At 47.5% G+C, this 23751-nt stretch overlaps 2 protein-coding genes across 4 annotated transcripts in view; both read left to right on the top strand.

Moving 5' to 3' along the window:
• The window catches only part of SHROOM3 (shroom family member 3), a 172706-nt gene extending 153852 nt beyond the window's left edge, over window positions 1–18854 (top strand). For all 3 annotated transcript variants that reach the window (XM_065914199.1, XM_065914200.1, XM_065914201.1), the window contains 4 exons: window positions 1216–1722; window positions 3774–3924; window positions 13645–13917; window positions 17860–18854. In XM_065914199.1, the coding sequence (XP_065770271.1) occupies window positions 1216–1722; window positions 3774–3924; window positions 13645–13917; window positions 17860–18228 (1300 nt within the window). In that variant the 3' untranslated portion in view covers window positions 18229–18854. The remainder of the gene's footprint in view (window positions 1–1215; window positions 1723–3773; window positions 3925–13644; window positions 13918–17859) is intronic.
• SEPTIN11 (septin 11) overlaps window positions 1–23751 on the top strand; it is a 445529-nt gene that overhangs the window by 209314 nt on the left and 212464 nt on the right. The window lies entirely within an intron of this gene.

The raw sequence follows: 23751 nt of genomic DNA, 5'->3' as shown, positions 1-23751 counted from the left end.
CCACCCTGCTAAGATTTCCATGCTGCCAGCTGCCCTGAGCTGCCTCTGCTGGCCCCTGGAGAGCCATGTCAGTTTCACGAGATGACAGAGCTGTTTCATCTGTTGACCTTGGTAGTCCTTATGCAGGGCTTCCGCAATGGCCCTGCGGTGAGGAATCCACCCACAGTGCAGGAGATACAGGAGATGCGGGTTCCATCCCTGGGTGGGGAAGATTCCCTGGAGGAGGAAACGGCAACCCACTCCAGTATTCTTGCCTGAAAAATTCCATGGACAGAGGAGCCTGGCGGGCTACAGCCCACAGGGTTGCAGAGTCGGACATAACAAAGCGCAGCAACAAGTCATTATGCTAGCAGTCCTTCAGCGCTGAGGAGTGAGACTAGTGGAAATGGAAGCCAGAACCCTAGAGGCCAGGTTTACTTCTGTGGGCGTGGCAGGCTCAGAGAGTCCAAACAAACAGCATCCCTCTTCCCTGCTGAGAGTTCTGAATCAGTTAAGAAATAAGACAGAAGGAAAAGGCATACAGGAGACAAAAATAATCACTCTTATTACTGAGAGAGCTGATCCTGGAGAGTATGGCTTCTGTCTGAGTATAAGTGAGGCTCCTGACACTGAACCTCAAATTAAAAAGGGTTGCCCACCTAGTCCCAGGCTGTGCTAGACGCACATACACGCAGTGAGCATGCCAGAGCGAGTCTAGCGGCAGCCTTACTCTAAAAAAGGAGGCTGTGGATGGGCTGTGGGCAGCTTCTCTTTGCAGAGTCACTCTGTACCCATAGGGAGGAATGAAGAAGAAGGCTGAGGGTCAGTAATGTTTAGGGAAAACCTCTTCTTGGACGCCAGAAGAATGGGGAAGGAGCATTTCCCAACACATAACTCCCTAGGACAACACTGAAATACATCATCACCCTTGTGTTAACTTCCTCTAAACACCACTATAATCCTCTGTTCACTTTTCATAAAGCTCTGGAATCTGAGAGCAGCATTTACCGAAACTGAACTGTTCAATCAGTTAATAAGTCACATCCCCCTTAAAAGGCACACATCCCCCTTAAAAGCCTCTCTGTGGCCCTTTTGAGCCCTGCTGTTTGTGGGGATGACAGCCTCAGAGTCTCCTGACTCTGTGGGAAGCTGCACCCCTGTGCCAATCTCTCTCTGTCTTCTTTCACCCTCTGCTGACTCTTCCCTCACCCCCTCTCTTTTTAATATCCCTGGCAGCTCCAGCAAATTTGCCAAGGTGATAGTTGCCAAGGAAAGGTCCATGCCTGGTGCAGCCCTTCTGGTTGATAATCAGCTGCTGGGTTCCAAATCGCAAACTTCAGGCAAGAGTTTCGAGGCCAAGGAGACCAACCCACCCTCCACCACGGGTGCTCTGCCCCAGCCTGCGGGGTCCCTAAGCAAGCAGCCAAGCCCAGACCAGACACCTCCCACACAGACCCACAGCCTCACCCACGAGCCAGCCAGTGCGACTGCAGGTTTAGAAAAGCATGTCAGTTCTGGTCCTCAGAAGACCTCAGAAGACATCAGAACAGAGACGCTGGCCAAGGAAATTATCCACCAAGACAAATCTCTGGCAGACATTTTGGACCCAGACTCCAGAATGAAGACAACTATGGACCTGATGGAAGGTTTGTTTCCTCGAGATGTCAGTTTGCTGAAGGAGAACAGCATAAAGAGGAAGGCCGTGCAGAAAACCCTCAGCTTCCCAGGATGTGAGGCCAAGAGGTAGGTCCTTGGCCATGTCCCCAGATAGACTTCAAATTAAAGTGCTTCCGTGGGGGCGATGATCCGGTGAGGGGGCCGTGAGCAGTTTGTCTTCTTCCTTCTTTTGATTTCTCCTGGGTTCCTGCAGTATTTTCTTTCATGTTTGATTTCCTTGAAGCTACTATGGGAGAGATTTAGAGTGTTGTTGTTTTTTTTTTTATTACAAGTTTCCAATGAAAACTATATGAATCAACAGGCTGGAACTCCACAGTTGGTGGCTTCAAGACCACCAACAAATCAGAGGGCATTTCATCTAAATTTGGGCTTGCATTTTAGAAATTTCCAACTGATCCTAACGAAGTTACAGGAACACTGTGTTTTGAGTTGTGGGGGAGGGGAGAAAGGGAAGAACTATGTGGTGTTTCCAGGCTGTCCAATTTGTTATCGGAGGCTCTGATCGCCTTATCCAAGCCCTCAAAAGAAACCTTGTCCAGCCTCTCCTCTTTCAGTCTCTTACAGAGACTAACAGGAGGTAAGTTATCCAGGGCCATGTGCTTATTAGCAAACACTCCTTAAGCACCCACAATGTGCAGGGCAGTCCACTGGGTCCCCCGTGGACCCACAGATGAATTTTTATGGATGTGCCAGTCGGTTCACCATGGGTGGTTATCTTCCAACCACTCGCGATAGGAAGACCAGAGTAGTCGACACATACATTCTTAGAAAAGCATTTCCTGGCATTATCCCTGAGAACGAAAATTGAGAAGTGAAATCCTCACGTGGCTCTGGCAGCATGGAGAGCTTCCTCGGAGATTTCAGGAGGATGACTTGCACCATCTTCTGGTTAGAGTGAGCATCGTCCTGTCATGTGTGAGACCAGATAGCCACTGGGGGCCTCGGGTGATTGGATAAGACGCTCAAGAAGCCCATTTGTAAGGCAGTGAATATGTGGGGAGGCAGGGCATATCAGAAGACCTTTTTACCATGTTTTTTTTTTTTCCCACCTCCCCACTAACTGGAATGATGTAACTATATTTTTTAGAGGAATAACCTCACCAATTGGGAAATCAGTGAAAACAGCCTTCTAGTGGTTCTGAATTCCATAGTAAAATGATGGTTTAGATGTTAAATGGTGTCACAGGATTATGTCCTAGAAAACTACATCATGCCCACAGAGTCCTTTATTCAGTGAGTAGGGTCTTAGCTACTGACTCCCTGGAAAAGACCCTGATGCTGGGAAAGATTGAAGGTGGGAGGAGAAGGGGACAACAGACAATAAGATGGTTGGATGGCATATGAGTTTGAGCAAGCTCCAGGAGTTGGTGATGGACAGGGAAGCCTGGCATGCTGCAGTCCATGGGGTTGCAAAGAGTCAAACACGACTGAGCGACTGAACTGAACTGAGCATCTTGCCTATAGAGTGTGAGGGAGAGCTTGATTGTAGTAAAACGAAGACCATAGTTATCAGGTCCACAGCTTCTAGATTATCCTCCATCCTTGAAAACCCCCCTGCTGTTTTAACCAGTGAGTAGGTTTTACATTTTGTATGCGTTCATTGTTGACCAGCAAGCTCCAGGTTTTTCAGGCTTACCTGGAGCCTCAAGTGTTCATGAAAAAGGAAAACTGGTAAATGTCCAAGCAACAATTGTAGTAGGCATCAGAAACACTATGGAAACTAAAGAGGAGTAGGAAATAATTAACCTGAAAACTGAGGTTGGTGCAGCACCTTGAAAACACTGTCACATTGACCAAGCCTTGGCTCCCCATTGTCTGTCTGTGAAACAGGAAGTCAGTGTCATTCTGATATTTATCACAAGAGGAGAACCATGCAGAAAGGTTAAATGTCCACAGTCCACTCCCCATCGTAATACTGCCCTTGGTGGTTTTCCATCCCAAACACTCTGGCTTCAAGAGCCCCACACATAGTAATCAGTCAATCATAAATATTTATTAGGTCATCTTAACCCCTGGGAAGATATTACATAGAATTTTTTTTACACGTTTCAAAATGGACAGACGTATGGTGAAAGGAAGCTGCATGTGGCTGTACCCTTTTGTTCTCTCTGACCCAGGAGTGATGACAAGGAAGCGGTGGGCATGTTGGTCAACTGTCCTGCCTACTACAGCGTGTCTGCTCCCAAGGCCGAGCTTCTAAACAAAATCAAGGCTATGCCAGAAGAGGTGAATGAGGAAGAGGAGCAGGCAGACATCAACGAAAAGAAGGTAAAGAAAGAATGGGGGCCTTTGCTCTGCTCCCCCAGAAAGAGAGTTCTTGCAGGCTTACTGGTGCCTTATAGCAGCGGCGGGTGGGGGCCGGGGGAAGGCCTGTAACATCACCAACCTCCCTGAGCCATCAGAGATTCTCCACTTGCAAGGCCCTTGGAGCTGTTGCCTCACAGCTGTCCTGTCTTTGTCCGTTTTACAAATGGCAAAAGTGAAGGGTTAGAGGGATTAAGGTGGATTTCCTACAAGTCACAGAGCTGGGACTAGAACCCAGGTCGCGTGCTTCCTGGTTCAACACAGGGACCCTGAAACTCAGCAGTTGACCAACCAATGCCAATGGTCTGTGTCATTTTCTTTTCGTGTTTCATGGTCAAAAGGAAAACTAGGAAGTCTAGAAACTTTTAAGGAAAAAGAGACTGATTGTCAAAAGATACTTCAAGAAAAGGAAGTGTTGCTCTTTAGATCCACTCCCCTGTACCGCAGGGAAAAGCTTGAAAGCACAGTGTTGGAATTGAGTTGTTAGCATCTGCTGCTCCTACAGAAATTTTAAATGTAAAGCCCTTTCAGAATGACCGTGATACTGCTGTCTTCCCACACGCCCTGGAGATCTCAGCCCAGCTGTGCCCGGCAGCTTTGCCCACAGCCCCAGAGGGGCTGCCTACCTCTGTGCTTATAGCTCTTCATACATCTCAGGCCGGTCCGCTGAAAAGGGCTCTCTGTTAAAAAACCTCACCTCGTGCTGAGCCAGGAATGTAAGTGCTTCTCAATGGTGCCGGTTCCAGGAAACCTCACGTGATTCTGTCTCATTTATTCCATAGTATGTGTCCTAAGCCCTCTTGTTTATGTGTTGGAACGAGACCAGAGGATATAGACCGTGGGAGCAAGGAGCAATGGGGCAGGAGGATTTAGGGGTTTTAGAAACACCTCGGCCAGTGACATCCTCTCTTCTGCAGACTCGCAGCGCATGGCTAACGTGCTGACATGAGGCAGCTGCTGTGGTAACAGAGGTTCTCCCAGCCCAAGGCCTCCCACGTCCACGCCTGCTTCATAGCATGTCTCCTGGCCCCCATTCAATGGGATTGGAGGGAGAAACCACCTTGCTATAGTCTGTCTATATTTATCCCAAAGAGGGGGCTATGTAAACACCCTTATAAATACTAAGTTGCCATAACATCTTTAACCGAATACCTTACAGTTGTTTTGTTTTTTGTGTGTAGACATACCCTGCCTTTTGTTGCTTTTTCCTCTCCATCTTATTTTTTTCACTGCTTTTTCATCACTTTATCATCACCCTCTCTAAGGATTATGTGACAAGAAGTATTTTTAGACTGAGAACTGAAGGAATAGGGGATTAATCCTCACAGGAAATGACGTTAGGTACTATTTGTCGAGCAAGTCTGAGTCCCAGATGAGGGCTGTGGTTTTTTTACTTAGTGCTTTATTACCTTTATTTACACAAAACTGCTCTGATACCTGTATTGTCGCATTTTAGGCTGAATTAATCAGAGTCAGTCAGGAGAGGAAGAGAAAGGGGCATTCCAGACAAAGGGTATATATAGCCTAGGAGAAGAGGCGGAGGTGTGAAAAGCATTGGGAGCGAGTGTGTATTGAAGGGCGATACTTCAAGTATCAAGGAGGCTTGATATTGGGGATGTAAAATAGTCTTGTGATTAAATCAGAATTTACCAAATTTAGAGGATAACAAAGAAAGGCCGTGAATGGCAGGAAGGAGGTGAAACGGGGATGATTCATGGGGGCAGGAGGTCATGGAGGTCACATGGGGCTTTGTCTGAAATGCTAAAGTTTGGATTTTATCATGCGGCAGTGGAGAACCTTATGAGATTGTTTTAATGAACTACAGGTTTATTAATGTGTGATAGAATGTCTGTGTCACTCGCATTTATATATCTGGTCTGGAAACAGGAAATATGTAGGCTTTAATAGATGTTGTTGAAGGCATTTATTAATAGATGCAGCATGAAGTTGAAATACAGTTCTCTTCCTGATACAATAACAAGCTTTTCTAAGGATGGTTTTAAAAACATGATGCTTGGTCAAGATGGTTTCAAGGCCAAGTATAGCCTTCCACCAACTTCTGCAAAGCAATAATGTTTAAAGTCAGTAATAACTGAAGATGTATTTCTCGGCATGGAACTCACTAAGAGTCGATGGAAACTAAGGTCCTGATTTATTAATATTTTTAAAACTTAAAATTAGCATTTCCAATCCATTCTCCTTTAACATACTTTTATTTATATAGCCTAGATGATGAATTATAATATTGCTCAGACAGTAAAGAATCTGCCTGCAGTGCAGGAGACCTGGGTTCGATTCCTGGGTCGGGAAGATCCCTTGGAGAAAGAACTGGCAACCCACTCCGGTATTCTTGTCTGGGAAATCCCATGGACAGAGGAGCCCAGCAGGCTACAGTTCATGGGGTCAGACAGAACTTGGAGACTAACACGCTTTATATAAGTATTACTTAAAATATAAAACACTCACTGTAAACTTCTGACAGACATAAAATCTAAAGACAGTTTAATACTTTCAGCTGTTTGGCTAAACTCTGCCGTATCTATTAGACAAAGATCTGCTTAACCAGATCCCATGATTCTCTGTTCTGAAGGCTAGAAGACTTTGGCTTAGAGACTTGGTGGAATATTTCAAAAAGAATCTATTGTTCCTTAGAACTGGCTTTCCCCAGGAGACCACTAGTGACCCAGATGACTCTCAACTGCCTGTTTCTGTTGCTCTTGCTTCATTCTTGAAGTTCCAAGCTTCCTTCTGGTCTATCTGCCTTTCAGCCTGAAAAACTTCCTTTGGTGTTTCTGTTTTTAGGCATTTTTCTGCTGATGACAAATTCTTTTAGTTTTCCTTCATCTAGGAATGTCCACATTCTACTGTCATTTCTAAAGAATTTTTACTGGATATGGAATTCTGGGTTGATTATTCTTTTCTTTTAGCCCAAAATGTTGTCCCATTTCTTCTTGCTTCCCTTGTTTCTGAAGAGAAATGCACAGCCATTGAATACTTGTTCCTTCTATATGCAACGTTGTGTTGTTTTTGTCTGTTTTCAAGTTTTTCTTTCTTTGATTTTTCAGCAGTTTGGTTATCATGTGCCTGGGCCTGATTTTTTTTCATTTATCCTGTTGGGGTTTACTAAGCTTCTTAATTCTATAAATTTATGTCTGTCACTAAATTCAGGATGTTATTAGCCAGTATGTCTTCATTTTTTTTTTTTTTTAATGTGCTAATCTTTTCCTTTTCTCCTTTTGGGACTCCAGTGACTCAAATATTAGACCTTTTGATATGGCCCTGCAAGTCTGAAACTATTTGTTCATGTTTTTAATGTTTTCTGTCAGTTTGTTCAAATTGGATTATTTCTATTGATCTGTCTTCAGTTTCACTGACTTTCCTGCATTCTGCCAGTGATTTTTTTTTTTAATTTCAAATATTACAACTTTTTAAAAAAATTTTTTTATTATAGCTTTCAGTTGTAAAATTTCTGTTCAGTTACTGTCTTGTAGTGTCTGGCTGTTCATTTCAGGAGTGTTTATTTCTACCACGGAGTATAGTTACAAAAGTTATTTTAAAGGCTTCAATAGTCCCAACCTTTGTTTATGTCAGGGTTAGCACCTGTTGGTGGTCTTCCCCTGAGAGCTGCTCACATTTTACTGGTTCTTTTCATATGGGGTAATATGGTATCTGAACATTTTGAGTATTATGAGACTGGGTTCTATGAAAATGCTCTGGAGAATGTGGATTCTTTGTTTTGTTTTAGCAAGCAGTCAGCCGAGTGAGGTTCAGGCTGCAAGTTCCGTCCCACCCTGGGTATCGTCCCAGACTCAGTCTGGTTTTCAGGACCTCTGCTGTCTCCTGCATGTCTGTCCCCCACGGGCACCTTTCAGGGCCGAGCTGGCTGCTCGGGTGAGTTCTACTGTCACACTTCAGTCCTGAAAGCCTCCACCGTGCTGCTTTGGGTCTGCCCTACACATGCAGCTTCTGGGTGAGCCAGGACCCAGGCAGTTCAGACACGGAGGTGTGGGGGTCTCCCTTCCCTGCTCTCTCCTGCCCAGTATCCCCACGCCTCCTCCCACCCCCTCCAGCCTCTGGCTCCAAGAGCCCCTTTACCTGGACCTCTGCTAGAAATAGACAAGTTCTCGTGATGTCACAGCAGCCTGCATGGCCGTACTGTCTGCATGGGACTCCCCTCAATGAGAGAAAGAAATAGTGGGGAGACCCCCTCACCGTTTCGGTCCATGGGTCATTTTCCCAGTTCTTTAGACAGAAAGAAGGGTTTTTCTCTTGCAGTTTTAAGTGCTCACGCCATGTGACTGTACAAGGAGAGTCAGCTCAGGGAACAGGGCTGGGAAAGGGGGGAGAAAATGAGAAGGAAGGGGAAGAACAGGATTTCTGCCACAAGCTTTATCCCACAGAAGGCGGGGCTTCTTTCAGCATTCTTGCTCCCCTACCATCTTTGCAGTTGAGTGTTGAGGCTATTCCCAGGGCAGAGCTAGAACATAAAAAGGGGGAGAAACGGGAAGCTCACCCCGACCTGGGTCATCCTCCAGGCTTGCTCCCTCCCCAGCGAGCTGCCAGGGAACCTTGCAGAGCGCTCTGCGGGGTCAGGGTGGTAGCTGTTAGAATGGAGGAGGGGGCCTGACATGGGCTTCTGACATCTGCCACCATCAGCCCCCTCCCGGGGTTTATCATCAGGGAGAGAGATGCGGCGGATTTGCATCCAGGAAAGTCTCTCTCGCAGCTACGTGCGGACTCAGAGAGTAGGAAGAAAGGGTAGTTGAAGGGTTACAGCCGCCCAGGAACGTGATGATACGGGTCAGAGAGGGAGGTGCAGTAGGAGCAGTGAGAGAAGCCGATGGATTTTAGTTTTCAAAAGAGGAAGTAAAAGGGACAGCCTGGTAGCAGATTACACATGGAGCATGGACGAGAGGAAAGAGGGCTGACTCCGGAGTTCCTGGCTGAGGTGACTTGTAACAGAAATGGGAAAACGGGAGGGAGGAAGAAGAACTGCGTTGAATTTTGAGGAATTTAATCATGTTTCTTCTTGTATGTCAGGGATTCCTGTTACCTCAGAACCAAGAGATCAAACTAGGTAAATGTGAGAGCTTTCTGGTCACAAGCCTTCCTGAGAGAAAACGAGAACCACTCTTGACAGAGAACGTGCTCGAGAATATCTGCCTTGGCAGTGGGTCCCCCGACCTTTCCGCTTTGTCAGGCCACACAACATGGGATGGAGGCTTGCTCAGCAGAAACTGCCCCCGACTTCTCTCTCGAGTGAAATGCAGCTAAAGAGAACAGCCTGTGCTGCTGCTTGGATCCTCGAGTTGAATGTCTTTAGTCCCACTTTTTACCAGCAGGAGCCTGAATTTCTCTCTGTCCTCAAACCCTGGCCATGAGGCTGTATTAGTCGCTCAGTCATGTCCGACTCTCTGCTATCCCAAGAACTGTAGCGCTCCAGGCTCCTCTGTCCATGGACTTCTCCAGGCGGGGATACTAGAGTGGGTAGCCATGCCCTCCTCCAGGGGATCTTCTCAACTGAGGGATCGAACCCAGGTCTCCCACATGGGCAGATGGATTCTTACCACTGAACCACCTGGGAAGCCCTAAGGGTCCTGAATTACTCTGTTTAGATGAAGACAGGCCATTGGTCGAGGCTGACTGTATGTGGTGACATTACTGGCAACCCTGTCAGCACAAGTCTGCTGAGCAGAAGGCAAAACAGTCTTGGAGGTGGGGAGTGGTTGGCTATATTCCCCTAGGGTCATCTACCCAAGTGACTGACTGGTACGTGTTCTTCAAGGGGCTGCCTAATCTTAACCATAGCACAAAAGAGGAACAACTTGAATGTGTAACATATTTTCCAAAGTGCTTGCTTCATCTTACCTGAGCCTCACAACTTTCCTCTGAGCTGTTTTAACGTAGCAACAAAAAGCCAGAATCCTGCAGCTGGGTGACCTGGGTCTAAGTCCAGAGCTGCCTCTTTCTGTCTGCCTGAACTTGGGCAAATGACCTAACCGCTATCCACCTCACTTTCCTCATCAGTAAAAGGGGGATAACAGCACCCATCTCACTGGGTTGTTGTGAGTAGTGGTTGAAAATAGGAAAACGCCTAAATGGTGTCTGGCATAGAGAAAGAGCTCTGTAATGAAACAGAATGATTATTTTCAGGCAGACGTCAGGATGCCCGTGCTGTGGATGAGAAAAACAGATACAAAAAGTCGAGTGACTGGCCTGAGAATGAATTTCTGTCATAGCCAGATCTCCTGACTCCTGGTCCAGTGTCTGAGTTGGCGCTGGAACCGTGAGGAGATGGACAGGGCCCAGCAGGATTTCAGCCTGCAGATGGCAAGGTGGGAGGGAGGGACTGTTAAACTGTGTTTCCAGCGAGAACCCTTATAAATAGCAGCTCAGGTGGGTGAGTTAACAGTTTATGCCAGATGAGAAGTGGTTAAATGTCGATGACTTTGCAAATTAATTAGCTCCTGAGAGACTAGTAAGTTATTTTTAAAAAATCAAAACACCTCTCCCCTCTCTACCCATTGAATTCCACGGGTATAAGTTGGTAGGTTTTTTTGAAAAGATCTGCCTGGCAGAGAAATGGCTATTGATTGCAGCCAACTTTCCCTTGCTACCTTCAGTTATTCAGATTCCTCTTTAACTACATTTTAAAATCTAAATCTTTGCATGTTAAGGGCTTGGTAAAATGAAAAATTCAAATACCATCCAAATGTGCAACCTTTGGGTCAGGAGTGATTGGTGTGACTGCTCAGTGATGCTGGTATTAGCTGATCTGGCTGGGCTCTGACGGATCACATTACAGCCCCACCAATAGTTTTCAGAAACCAAAATGCAAAATGTAAATGGTTCTTCCTGCAGAAGCCTCCCTGCATCGCTTCTAGGCATTTTCTTCTCGTTCTGTCCATCCTTATCTCATGAAGCCCAGAGTTCATGTCAGCTCCTGTACAGGCAGACCTATGATTCTTCTGCCAGCGTTGATGTCTTTGAAGAACAAAACAGCAAGCGCCAAGCACTGCCCCTGCGGTCCGAAGAGTGTGCAGACAACAGCTGCCTGCCTAAGCCCTGCGAGCAGGCGCCAAGCATTGCCCCCACCGTCCCAGGAGTGTGCACGGGCCATGCATCTGCACAGCGCATATCGAGGGGACAGTGGCCGGCACATGCTGGGAAAAGAGCCAGCCAGCGCCCAAACTAAAAGCAGCCCCTTGGTTCTGGGAAAGATGGCAGGGTAGAAGGACCTGAGCTCTCCTCCTCTCACGAAAACACCAAAATCACAACTAACTGCTGAGCAACCAATGACCAAAAAGACTGGAATCCACCAGAAAAGATATTTTACATTCAAAGACAGAGAAGAAGCCTTAGTAAGACAGAAGCAGGGGACACTTTCACGACATAATCAAACCCCATACCTGCCAGGTGGGCGACCCACAAACTGGAAAATAGTGATATCATAGACATTCTCCTGCAAGAGCAAGAGTCCTGAGCCCCACATCAGGCTGTCCAGCCTGAGGGTCTGGTATCCAGAGGAAGAACCCCCAGTGGGGCTTGAGTTCAGGAGTTCCACAGGGCTGGGGGAAACAGAGATTCCACTCTTGGAGGGCACGCACAAGGTTTCATGCACAACTGGGACACACCATGAAGAAGTAATGCCATAGGAGCCTGAACTGGACCTACCTACGAGTCCTGGAATGTCTCCTGGAGAAGCAGGGGTCAGCTGTGGTTCACTGGGGAGCAAGGATACTGGTGGCAGAGGCCCCAGAGACTATTGATCAGTGTGAACTCTCCTGGACGTCTGCCATTGTGGTATCATGACCTGGTCCCACCCAGCAGCCTCCAGACTAGTGCTGGAACACTCAGGCCCAACAACCCACAGGAACACAGCCCCACCCATCAGCAGACAGGCTGAGCTCACAGCAACCTCTGGACACACCCCTTGATATAGCCCTGCCCACCAGAGGGGCAGGGCCCAGCTCCATCTACCAGTGGGCAGACACCAGTCCCTCCCACCAAGAAGCCTGCACAAGTCCCAGGACCAGCCTCACCCACCAGGGAGCAAACACTAGCAGCAAGAGGAGCTATGATCCTGCAGCCTGAGAAGTGGAGACCACAAACACAGAAAGTTAGACAAAATGAGACAACAGAGAAATATGTTCCAGATGAAGGAACAAGATAAAAGCCCACAACTAAATGAAGTAGAGAGAAGCAGCCTATCTGGAAAAGAATTTAGAGTACTGATAGCAAAGATAATCCAAGATCTCTCAAAAAAGAATAGAGGCGCAGATCAAGAGGATACCAGAGAATGTTTAACAGAGTAGAAGATTTAAAGAACAAATAAACAGAGATGAACAATACAGCAACTGGAATGAAAAGTATGCTTGAAGGAGTCAGTTATTCTGTTGTCAAAGCAGAAGAATGGATATAAGTGAGCTGGAAGACAAAATGGTAGAAATTGCTGCCATGAAACAGAATAAAGAGAACAGAAATGAGGACAGAAGCTGACAGATATGGAAAACAAATGTATGGTTACCAAAGGGGAAACGTGGGGGGGGAGGATAAATCAGGAACTTGGGATTAACATATACACACTACTAAAAAGTAGGTATCTAACAAGGATTTACTGTATAGCATAGGGAACACTACTCACTATTCTGTGAAAACCTATATGAGAAAAGAATCTAAAAAATGAATATGTTTAGCTGAAACACTTTGCCGTACACCTGAAACATAACATTGTAAATCAACTATACTGCAATAAAATTAAAGCTAAGAAACCAAAGGCAGGGTCTGCAGAGGAAAGACTGAGTGGGCTCTATACTGACCCTGGTGGCTATTCAGCCTTCTTTGACCCATCCTTGCCCACTGAACCCCGCTCACTTAGTGACTGCCCTTTAGTATTGCTGACCTTTTACCTTTCATTCAAGCCAGAACTTGGACATTTCAAGGACATTGTGAACCCTACTTAAATTGAAGGAGCCTGAGAAAATTAGGGAGCCAAGCTCAGTAGCATCTCAGAAGAAGAGTTCTCCCTTCTCTTCACCACTCACCCCCAACATCTGAGGACAGACTTAATGGTTAATGCTCATTTGCCGATTAAAACTCAGCACACTCCATTGTCCCAATTTCCTCACCTAGTGCGCCGCATAGATGAGGGAGTATCTCCTACAAGACCGCTGGGAAGGCTCAGTGAGATAATCTGTAGACTTCCTCACCATGTCTGGCTCATAGTAATTGCTCTGCAAGTGGTATCTGTGATTAATACTCAACTCAGCTCTGTAATCTTAGGCAAATCCCTAGTTCCTTTGAGTCTCGGCTACTCTATTTGTTGAAGAAGAACATATACCTTGCCTGCCTGAGGTATTGTTGTGAGGGTCAAATGAGAACATGTCTTGGAAAGACTTTTAAAAGTGAGCCATGATCAAACCAGTTGGGAAGGCATTGTTGCGCACAGCACGACGTGACTGGACAACATTCCAAGGCGACGTGTGATCGTGCGTAGCCTGTGAGGACTGAATAGGTTCTGAGACAGGAAAGGAGACTGTGGTCTAAGGTTGGGGGCAGTTCATACAGACCAGGGGAGGGCCTTCAGCTGAGCGTCAAAAAAAAAAGACAGGGAGGATGTGACTCGAAGTGAATCTTATCACCTCTGACCACTCGGCTGGCTAACTTTCTCCTCTCTCATGACAGGCGGAGCTGATTGGAAGCCTCACCCACAAGCTCGAGACCCTCCAGGAAGCCAAGGGGAGCCTGCTGATGGACATCAAGCTCAATAACGCCCTGGGGGAGGAGGTGGAGGCCTGGATCAGTGAGCTCTGCAAGCCCAACGAGATCGACAAGTACAAGATGTTCATCGGGGACTTGGACAAGGTGGTGAACCTGCTCCTGTCACTCTCAGGGCGCCTGGCCCGCGTGGAGAACGTGCTCAGCGGCCTCGGTGAAGACGCCAGCAACGAGGAAAGGGTAGGCGGCCTAGCAGTTCCCTTCAAGTCTCCTTCCTACCTCCCCCGAGTCCCATGTACACAGAGAAGTACGGTGAGACAGGAGCCCTTCTAGAGAAGACCACCATCTCTCGGGGGCAGGGAGGGGGGTCTGGCTTACAGATGAGCAGGGCACAGAGGGGAAGGCAGCTTCCACGCCACGATGTCATGTCATGACACCTCAGCCTCAGGGATACTTACTAGGAAGTACAAACGTGGGTGCCAGAGTTTCCTTCCTCCCTTTGTGTCCCAGAAGAAGGCAAAAGGCAGAATGAGGATGGACATTAAAAACAGAGAGGAATGACAGAGCTGTTGGGGACGAGGAGAGGGCCCAGGAACGTGAGCCCGGGCTCCAGGGAAGCTGCAGGTGAGGGGCCAGGGACACCGAGGGAGGACGTACCCGCTGTCATCACCACACCCCTCCCTGGAAGAACGGGACCACAGCGGTGCTGACGTGACACAGAATCCCAGGGCGCCCTCTGGGTCGGGCACTGTGGGCTTAGACGCTGTAGACACAGCCTCTGAGTTCTCCCTGGAGGCCAGTAAGCGACGCAGCCAGGAAAGGAGTCCTGCTGTGGTCCGCAGCTGTTATCCACCTCCTTGAACTTCACTGCAGAGCTACAGAGCACTCTTCCCCTGCTCATCGGTACAGCAGATATTTCCTGTGTGTCTGGCGTGGGCCACCTTCTGGTGGAGGCACTTGGGATACTCTGAATAAAGCAATCAGATCCCTGCCTGCATGGGAGTCACTTACCAAGGAGGTCAGACAGAGCTGCAACATCACGTCAACACCGGCTGACCAGCACTCCAGCCAGTAAGAGGCAGCTCTCTTGCTTCCTGGCTCCTGGAAATTAGGGATTTCCCAATCGTTTCTCTAAATGTACTGCCTTAAAAGGAAAGGTATGTCTTGGCAGATAGATTTTTGAAAGATTAGGAGAGATCTAGATGGTAAGCATTTAGGAATAGGACTCTGAGCACCCAGGACCCCCATCCCCCACCCCGACCAATGCCCTCCTGTGTATATGTGCCGGGCCTTTGTTCCCTCCAGACAGTTTCCATAGAAATTAACTGTCCTTGCCTCAAAAGTGTCCCTCCTGCCTTCCTTTCATCCAGCTAGCAGTGAACAAGAACCTGTCAACTACCAGCTGCTCTGGTGCTGGGGCTGACACTGGCTAAAAGCAGGCCCCCCCTGAAGGCACTCAGCAGACACTGGGGGGACCAGTGTAGAGGCAGCGATTGTGTCTAGTATGCGGCTGCACAGGGGTAAACTCAGGGCCACGAGAGCACTGCTCGTGTGGTTCTGGGGTCAGGGGGGACTTCACACGAGTGCCGCTCGAGTGGCGTCCAGAGGGCTTTCTTAACGCCAGGCGGACTGATGGGAAAAGCTCCACCATTTAGAAGGAATGTCATAGACAGAGCCCAGGCAGACCATGGCGTGTTTAGGAACTGAGTTACATGTGGTTGGTGTGTCTAGAGCATAGGGTGAGTGATTCCTTGACTACTTGTTTTTAAGGGAGACCAAGAAGGGCTTCCCAGGTGGCGCTAGTGGTAAAGAACCTGCCTGCCAACTCAAGAGACATAAGATACATGGGTTCAGTCCCTGGGTCAGGAAGATCCCCTGGAGGAGGGCACAGCAACCCACTCCAGTATTCTTGCCTGGGGAATTCCAGGGACAGAGGAGCCTGGTAGGCTCACGGTCCATAGGGTCGCAAGAGTCGGACACGACCTAGCACACAGGCAAGAAGGGATAATGAAGCTGCTCTGTCCCCATGGGGCTAGCATCAGTGGGGAAGCCATTACCACCTCTGGACCCAGAGCAGCAGAAGGAAGGGGCCCTTATCAGAACTGCAGCCATAGCTCTGGAAGACAGGTTGCAGCCGCCGCCACCTGAAAGGAGAGAGCCAGGAATACAGGCCTCCGTGTCTGCTTTCTCCCACCTCCCAGGCTCCGGCCGTGGCTGCCCCTGGCCGAACCCAGCACCCAGCAGGGTTCAGCTTCACTAGACATTGAGTCAGGCTGGGGAGAGTGGGTCTGGAGGGGTAGTAGAATCCAGTGCAGAAAATCACCACCAAGACCTATGGGTCAGTACTGTAGAGTTTACCCTAGAGAGCCCTGAACTCATTTCATTACATGATCGGCCTAGGGAGTGGGTAGAAGAATGCTACCATGGGGAGACTTCTAGAAAGATGGGTTTAGGCTGTTAATTTAGACCATTGTCTTGGGGATAAAGAACAGGGAGTGAGTTAGAGCGTAAGTTTGAATCAGCAAGGCGTGTTAGATGAGGGGAAGGACAGAGCAGAAGGTAATTCCAAGTTTCCTCTTTGGTCACCTGGCTGGATGCCACAGGTCTGTGAGATATGGACACTGGAGATACCTAGAGGAAGATGAGCTGTTCCAGAACTGAGCTCAACTTAACACTTAATGCCGTCTATACTCTTAAGTACACATAAGTGCTTGCTCACTTGCAGAATACATCAGGATTAGTTATTGTTGTTCAGTCACTAAGTCAGGTCTGACTATGCAACCCCAGGGACTGCAGCGTGCTAGGCTCCTCTGTCCACTGTCTCCCAGAGTTTGCTCGAATTCACGTCTGTTGAGTTGATGATGCTATCTAACCATCTCATCCTCTGTTGCCTTCTCCTTTTGCGTTCAGTCCTTCCCAGCATCAGGGTCTTTTCTAGTGAGTCAGCTCTTTGAATCAGGTGGCCAAAGTATTATAGCTTCAGCATCAGTCCTTCCAATGAATATTCAGGACTGATTTCCTTTAGGATTGACTGGCTTGATCTCCTTGCAGTCCAAGGGACTCTCAAGAGTCTTCTACAACACCACGTTCAAAAGCATCAATTCTTCAGCACTCAGCCTTTTTTATGGTTCAGCACTCATACCCAAACAATACTACTGGAAAAACCATAACTTTGACTTCTTTGATAATTGGCATTTCTTCCCCCTTCAGTTTTTTAATTATGGTAAACTACATAAAGGACTTCCCAGGTGACGCAGTGCTTAAAAAAAAAAAATCCACCTGTCAATGCAAGAGACACGAGAGACACGAGTTCGATCCCTGGGTTGGGACGATCCCAACCTGGATTCCTGGAGAAGGAAATGGCAGTCCACTCCAGTATTCTTGCCTGGAAAATTCCATGGACAGGGGACCCTGGGGGGCTTCAGTCCACGGGGTCACAAAGAGTCAGACACAACTGAACCCACAGTACATAGGTTTCCCTGGTGGCTCAGTGGGAAAGAATCCACCAGCCAATGCAGGGGAGGAGGGTTCAGCCCCTGGGATGAGAAGATCCCCTGTAGGAGGAAGTAGCAACCCACTCCAATAGTCCTGCCTGGAGAATCCGTGGACAGAGGAGCCTGGGTTGCTACCTCCCCACGGGCTCGCAAGAGTTGGACACGACTTAGCAACTAAACCATCACCACATGTAAAATTTGCTGTCTTAACCATTTTTAGCTGTACAGTTCAGTAGTGTTAGTGTATTTACACTGCGGTGCAACAGATCTCCAGAACTTTTTTCATCTCGCAAAACTCTGTACCCATTGAAACAAGTCCTCCACTCTCCCCTCCCACCAGGCTCTGGCGATCACCATCCTACTTCGCGTGCCGTTAGGACTTTGACTACTCTAAGGACCCCCTACAAGTGCAATCCTGATTGTCCTTTTAAGACTAGGAGCCTAAAGTAAAGCCATTACCCCCACCAGTTGAATGCAATGCCTCTTGGGTTAAAGCTGGACCATACATAAGCACCGTAAGGGTAATAAGCTGATTTTCAAAACACTTGCGCCTCCCTACTTTAGAGTGACAGTTGAAATAGCATCTTAGATATTGTCCCGTCCTATAAAAAAATATCTCTGCAGGCACTTGGCTCTCTTTCCCCCCCCACACTGGCCCTCTGCTGACCCACTCATCTCGCCCTGGCAGAGCTCACTCAATGAGAAGAGGAAGGTCCTGTCTGCTCAGCACGAGGACGCCCGGGAGCTCAAGGAGAACGTGGATCGGAGGGAGCGTGTGGTGCTGGATATCCTGGCCAATTACCTCTCTGAGGAGCAGCTCCAGGATTACCGGCATTTCGTGAAAATGAAGTCGACACTCCTCATCGAGCAGCGGGAGCTGGACGACAAGATCAAGCTGGGCCAGGAGCAGGTCAGGTGCCTGCTGGAGAGCCTGCCCTCGGACTTCGTGCCCAAGGCGGGGGCCCTGGCTCTGCCCCCAGGCCTCACCGGCGATGTGACTGCCGTGGGGGGCTGGACTGGCCGCGGTGGTTTCCCAGCGGTGACCTCCCCACTTTAACCTCCTCTCCAGCACCCACCCCAAAGACTACCCCTTCTCTCAACACTATTTAATCTGAAAAATGTTTCAGTACAAGCCGCCCGTTAAGCTCTGTGGGTTATTGGGTTGTTTTTTTTTTTTTTTTTTCTGGATAAAAGCAAAAATTCCATCCAGGAAAAAGCCTGTACTTCTCCTTCTCGCCCTTCATGATTGATCTCCCGAGGGCTTGAATGCCACTGGGAGGTGACCCCCTTTCTATCGTTACTTCGTAGTAGAAAGAAAATTAATGGAACTGTGAGCACAGATCGGAGGGTGTCTGATTGATCGTCTAGTTTTTCACAGGCCGAGGCAACACGGATCCGTGGGAGTCACCCTCAGGACCGCATCCACAGTGGCCTTCCCAGCCTGTGGGCAGTGCTTCCTGATGACAAGTACGCGTACTTATCAGTGAAGGGCCTGCGACGTACCACCTTAAAGAGAAACACACACGGGAGGAAACTGTCCAACCTTGAACACTGTTATTTATATTTTTTAAAATGAAAAAGATCATTGTGTGCTAACCACTTACTTGATTCTGTTCTGTGGTGGATATAGACAGTTATGTTTGAGCTTTGTATTTTGTGAGAACCTTAATGAAATGAAGAATTCCAAAGACAGTCACCTTGAATGTGGAGACTTTTTTTCTTAAACTCCTGACATGTGAATTGAGCTTCAGCGCTTGTTTTAAATTGAGTATGGGGAAGGCCCAGCCATCACTGCTGCCAGCTCACCACTTTACCCCTGCAACAAGCAGAACACCACACTCCTTACTCCTTCCCAGGAAGGCTTTATGCACCATGGTCATCACGTCCTTTCCTAGTGCTTCTTGTCATTATCACTGGGGCAGAGAGAAAGCTAAATCCCAGTGATGAGGACAACTCTCCAACCTGTTAACAAGGAGATTAGAACCCAAGTCAATTCAAAACTGAGTTCATGCTGTCCTGCTATGAGATTTGAGCTAAATCCAGCTTATTTAGTGAGAGATATTAGCAGGCTGTCTTAATCATGCTTTTCACAAAAGTTTCTTCTCCTGAAATGTCAAACTCATCAACCACACTTATGAAAACTCCCCTCCTCAACCTCTGAAGACTGATTTTGCACTGTTCTGCTTCAATAGCAACATCTGAGAGGACACTCGAGAGCCCAAGCTGTAAGTTTCTTAAGATAGACTGGATGGGGGACAGGGGTGATGGACCAGTGACCAGGTTGTGTCTTCAGCTGCTGCAGATGGCAACAGCCATCCCCAGATGAGCTTTCATGGTGAATCCTCAGCGGGGCCACCTGTGCTGATCTGGGCTACAGGTATGATAGTAGCCAGTCTGAGAGAACTGGGAGGATAAAATTCATAGAATATCTTGGTACAGTTTAATTATTGAAAGTTTTCTGGTTAAGCATTTCAAAATTGTTTAGTTTCGGTCCCTGATACAGATGTATTTTGATGAACTTAAGATCAATGGGCCACCCACAGATTTCTTGTGAACCATGACAAAATCACTGCTACATTCTTTGGGGGTTTTACACTGTCAGACTGCATTACAAGACTGTTCCTTGGTTTCCCGGGAATGTTTTCAAAAGCTTCTCTTGCATCTCAAGGCTCCAGACTCCCAGGAAATTAGTAGAACCGGGGACAGCATGCAACAGCCACACTGTGTGGTCATTTTGAAGTAAAAAACAGTGCCTCTTACGGACCTTTCACCAGAATTAGGCCAACACAGGAGCCTGAGAGCAACTCCAGCTGGTAGTTAACCAAGCAGTGTGCCTCGCTGACCCTTGGTGGTGTCTTGAGGTCAAAACAGGTTAAAGGTAACCAGCAAATGTCTCCGGCAGCTACTAGTGAAATTCCCCAGGGGATTCGGGGCGGGGGAGGGGGGGGTCCCAACTCCCATCACTTTTTTAAATTCCCGAGTTCATTATTTATTATTTTTGGTTGTGCTAGGTCCTCACCGCTGGCACAGGCTTTTCTCTAGTTTCAGCAATCCGGGGCCACTCCCCAGTTGCAGCATGCAGCCTTCTCGCAGCGGCGGCTTCTCGTTGTGGAGCACGGGTCCTAGGGCGTGAGGGCTTCAGTAGTTGTGGGTCTAGGGCTCTAGAGCACAGGCTCAGTAGTTGGGGTACACAGGCCCGGCTGCACTTTGGCATGCGAGATCCTCCGGGACCAGTGATCAAACCTATGTCTCCCCCACGCGCAGGTGGCTTCCCTATCACTGAGCCACCAGGGAAGTCCCCGACACTCTTCTAAATTCTCCTTAAGCATTTGGGAACATCGTACACATTCAGTCTTTTTCATCACTTCTCTAACTGATACATGTCAAAGGAAGTGACCCCCCCAAGAAGAGCAGCAGGTGATGCTTCAAGGCGCGCCAAGCACCCGAAAGTGATGACACTCTGTGGTATCCCTTCTTTTGCTCCACTGAAATGTTCTGTGATGTGACAGGAGTGAGGAACCGAGTGTGACTATGAAATTAACTTGCAAGTGGATGTGATATTTTTAACAGGACTTGACCTCTGTGTTCTGATGAGAAGGAATCTCTAACACAGGCTTCATTATTAACTTTAACTAGAAAATCAGCCTATTCTTTATCCCTTTCCTACTTCACATTCTTTCCCCACTATTAAAAAACAATCCTCTACAGTAGAAGCCACATTTTCCCTCCAAAGAGTATCCTCAGCCAAAATCATGAGCACAGCAACCATGAGCAAGTTGCTGGTCAAGATCTCAGGGCACAAATGACATCATCAGGAATGTTTGTTCAGTCAATAATTGTCCCTGTGGATGCAGTCCTTTCAGAGAGAGCAAATCTCATGAGAATCAAGAATCAGTAAGGATGGCCTTGCTGCTTATAACTCAAGAAGCCTTCAAAGTTCCAAGGAAGGACAACACTGGGAGGCCTCCGATGTCCTGGGCCCTTGGAGAAGTGCCTGGGCTTGTTGCTACATGTCATCTGACTCAGCCTTTTCTCATGCTGTTTTGCTTCTTGTGGCTGCTTAACCCCAAAGAATGCAGGGAGGGTCCGTAGTGAAAGTGTCTGGAGTTCCTCCCAGAGGCACTGTCGAAACCAAATATTTTTTTTTCTTTTGCTCCAGGGGATCATTTTAGGTTTTGTTTTGCGCAACTGGTTTTCAGGCTTGAACACTAGCCAGTTTGGGTCAGCTCCCAAGAGTCTATTCACGTGAGGAATGAGGGCTTAACTGAGGTTCGTTGGGGCATATAAAGCAGAAACCAGTCTGGGACATCCCAGTCTTCCTATTACTCCATTATTACTGTCTGATCCAGAGTCACTTCTGAGTTTAAAAGGTAGATCACAGTCATTCCTAATATGAGTTCTACCTTATTTGGGATTTTCCCTGGTGGCTCAGTGGTGAGGAATCTGCCTGTAATGCAGGAGCTGCAGGAGACGCGGGTTCGATCCTTGGGTTGGAAAGATTCCCTGGAGGAGGGCATGACAACCCATTCAAGTATTCTTGCCTGGAGAATCCCATGGACAGAGGAACCTGGCAGGCTACAGTCTATGGGGTCTCAGAGAGTCAGACATGACTGAAGCGACTTAGCACACATACAGCTTATTCAGGCATGTTTTATTAAGATATTGGGCTGTTTTTCTGGAGACCTTGAAAAATGCTGGCTTTTAATTTTTCACTCAAGTGTTAGTCATTCAGTTCAGTCGCTCAGTCATGTCCAACTCTGCGACCCTGTGAACTGCAACACGCCAGGCCTCCCTGTCTATCACCAACTCCCGGAGTTTACACAAACCCATGTCCATTGAGTCAGTGATGCCATCCAACCTTCTCATCCTCTGTCATCCCCTTCTACTCCCACCATCAATCTTTCCCAGCATCAGAGTCTTTTCAAAGGAGTCAGCTCTTCGCATCAGGTGGCCAAAGTACTGGAGTTTCAGCTTCAACATCAGTCCTTCCAATGAACACCCAGGACTGATCTCCTTTAGGATGGACTGGTTGGATCTCCTTGCAGTCCAAGGGACTCTCAAGAGTCTTCTCCAGCACCACATTCAGTCATGTCCAACACTTTGTGACCCCATGGAATATAGCCTGCCAGGCTCCTGTCCATGGAATTCTCCAGTCAAGAATACTGGAGTAGGTTGCCACGCCCTTCTCCAGGGGACCTTCCTGACCCAGGGATCGAACCTGGGTCACCTAAGTGACAGGCAGATTCTTTACCATCTGAGCCACCAGGGAAGCTTTTTATTCTTTTTTTATTTTTATTTTTTTTAGCTTTATTCTTAACATGATTCCAAACTTTTCCCTTTAACTTTCCATGATATTATTGGCTTTAATCTGTTGGATTGGAATTATTTTCCTTTCTTGAAACAAATGAGTTTTATTCACCTTACTGCTGGGAGGAAAAAGGAAGAACTTCAGCCATAAATAACTTTTCCATCTCCAGCCAGACATGGCCAGGCGAATCAAACATGAAGGGGCCTTTCTACACAGAAACAGGTTATTGGGGACGGGGTATTCTTACTGCCTGAACTCTGGGACGAAGCATAGAGTAAAACGATAAAGGCCATTTTAGTGTCAGGGACACACGAACTGTGTTCCAGTTTATTCTTATTTCTAAATTAAACTTCACTTTTCTTAAGGGAGCTCACTCAGGCACTAAGTCACGGTTTCTCAAAGTACAGTCAGCATCTTCATCAGAATAAGGGGTACTTGATAAAAAGGCCAGTTACTGGGACACAGTAGTAGTCTGGGAACCTGCCCCTGAACAAGTTCCCCAGTTTATTCTAAGGTATTCTAACATCCAAGAGCCTCTTACACCTGTCATTTAGGATCACAATTAGACTGGCATAAATACGTGTCATAAAAATCCCAGAAATTCTATGGCTGATTCATATCAATGTATGACAAAACCCACTGAAAAATAAAAAAATAAATTAAAAAAAAAAAAAAAATCCCAGAAATTCAAAGCCCTGTCACATTTACTCTCATGAATTACATTATTATGAGTTAATATTGTCCCCATGATTATATCATCCTCAGGATTGTGATGTAGGGTTTTTTTTCCCCCTACTCACTCTCCCCTCGATTTGTTTTAAACAGTCTAAGAGCTTCCTAAGTGGTTCAGTGGTAAAGAATCCGTCTGCCAATGCAGGAGATGCTGGTTTGATCCCAGGGTCAGAAAGATCCCCTGGAGTAGGAAATGGCAACCCACTCCAGTTTTCTTGTGCAGGGAAATCCCGTGCACAGAGGAGCCTGGCGGGCTACAGTCCATGGGGTCACAAAGAGTCGGACACGGCTAAGCACACACACACATGCAAGCTCTTTATTCAGGCTTAAGTGCACGAATTATTTTTCCGCTGAAGGAATCAGCGTATCACACGACGTCACTAATCTGAAGTACTGCCATGATACCTGTGCATGCATGCTCAGTCACTTCAGCCATGTCTCTCTGCAACAATGGACTACAGTCCGCCAGGCTCCTCTGTCTGTGGGATTTTCCAGGCAAGGATACTGGAGTGGGTTGCCATGCCCTCCTCCCAGGGATCA

The sequence above is a fragment of the Muntiacus reevesi genome, chromosome 22, assembly GCF_963930625.1.
Source record: "Muntiacus reevesi chromosome 22, mMunRee1.1, whole genome shotgun sequence".
NCBI lineage: Eukaryota > Metazoa > Chordata > Mammalia > Artiodactyla > Cervidae > Muntiacus > Muntiacus reevesi.
The sequence above is the reverse complement of the archived record's forward strand: the minus strand, read 5'-3'. Positions and strand labels throughout refer to the sequence as shown.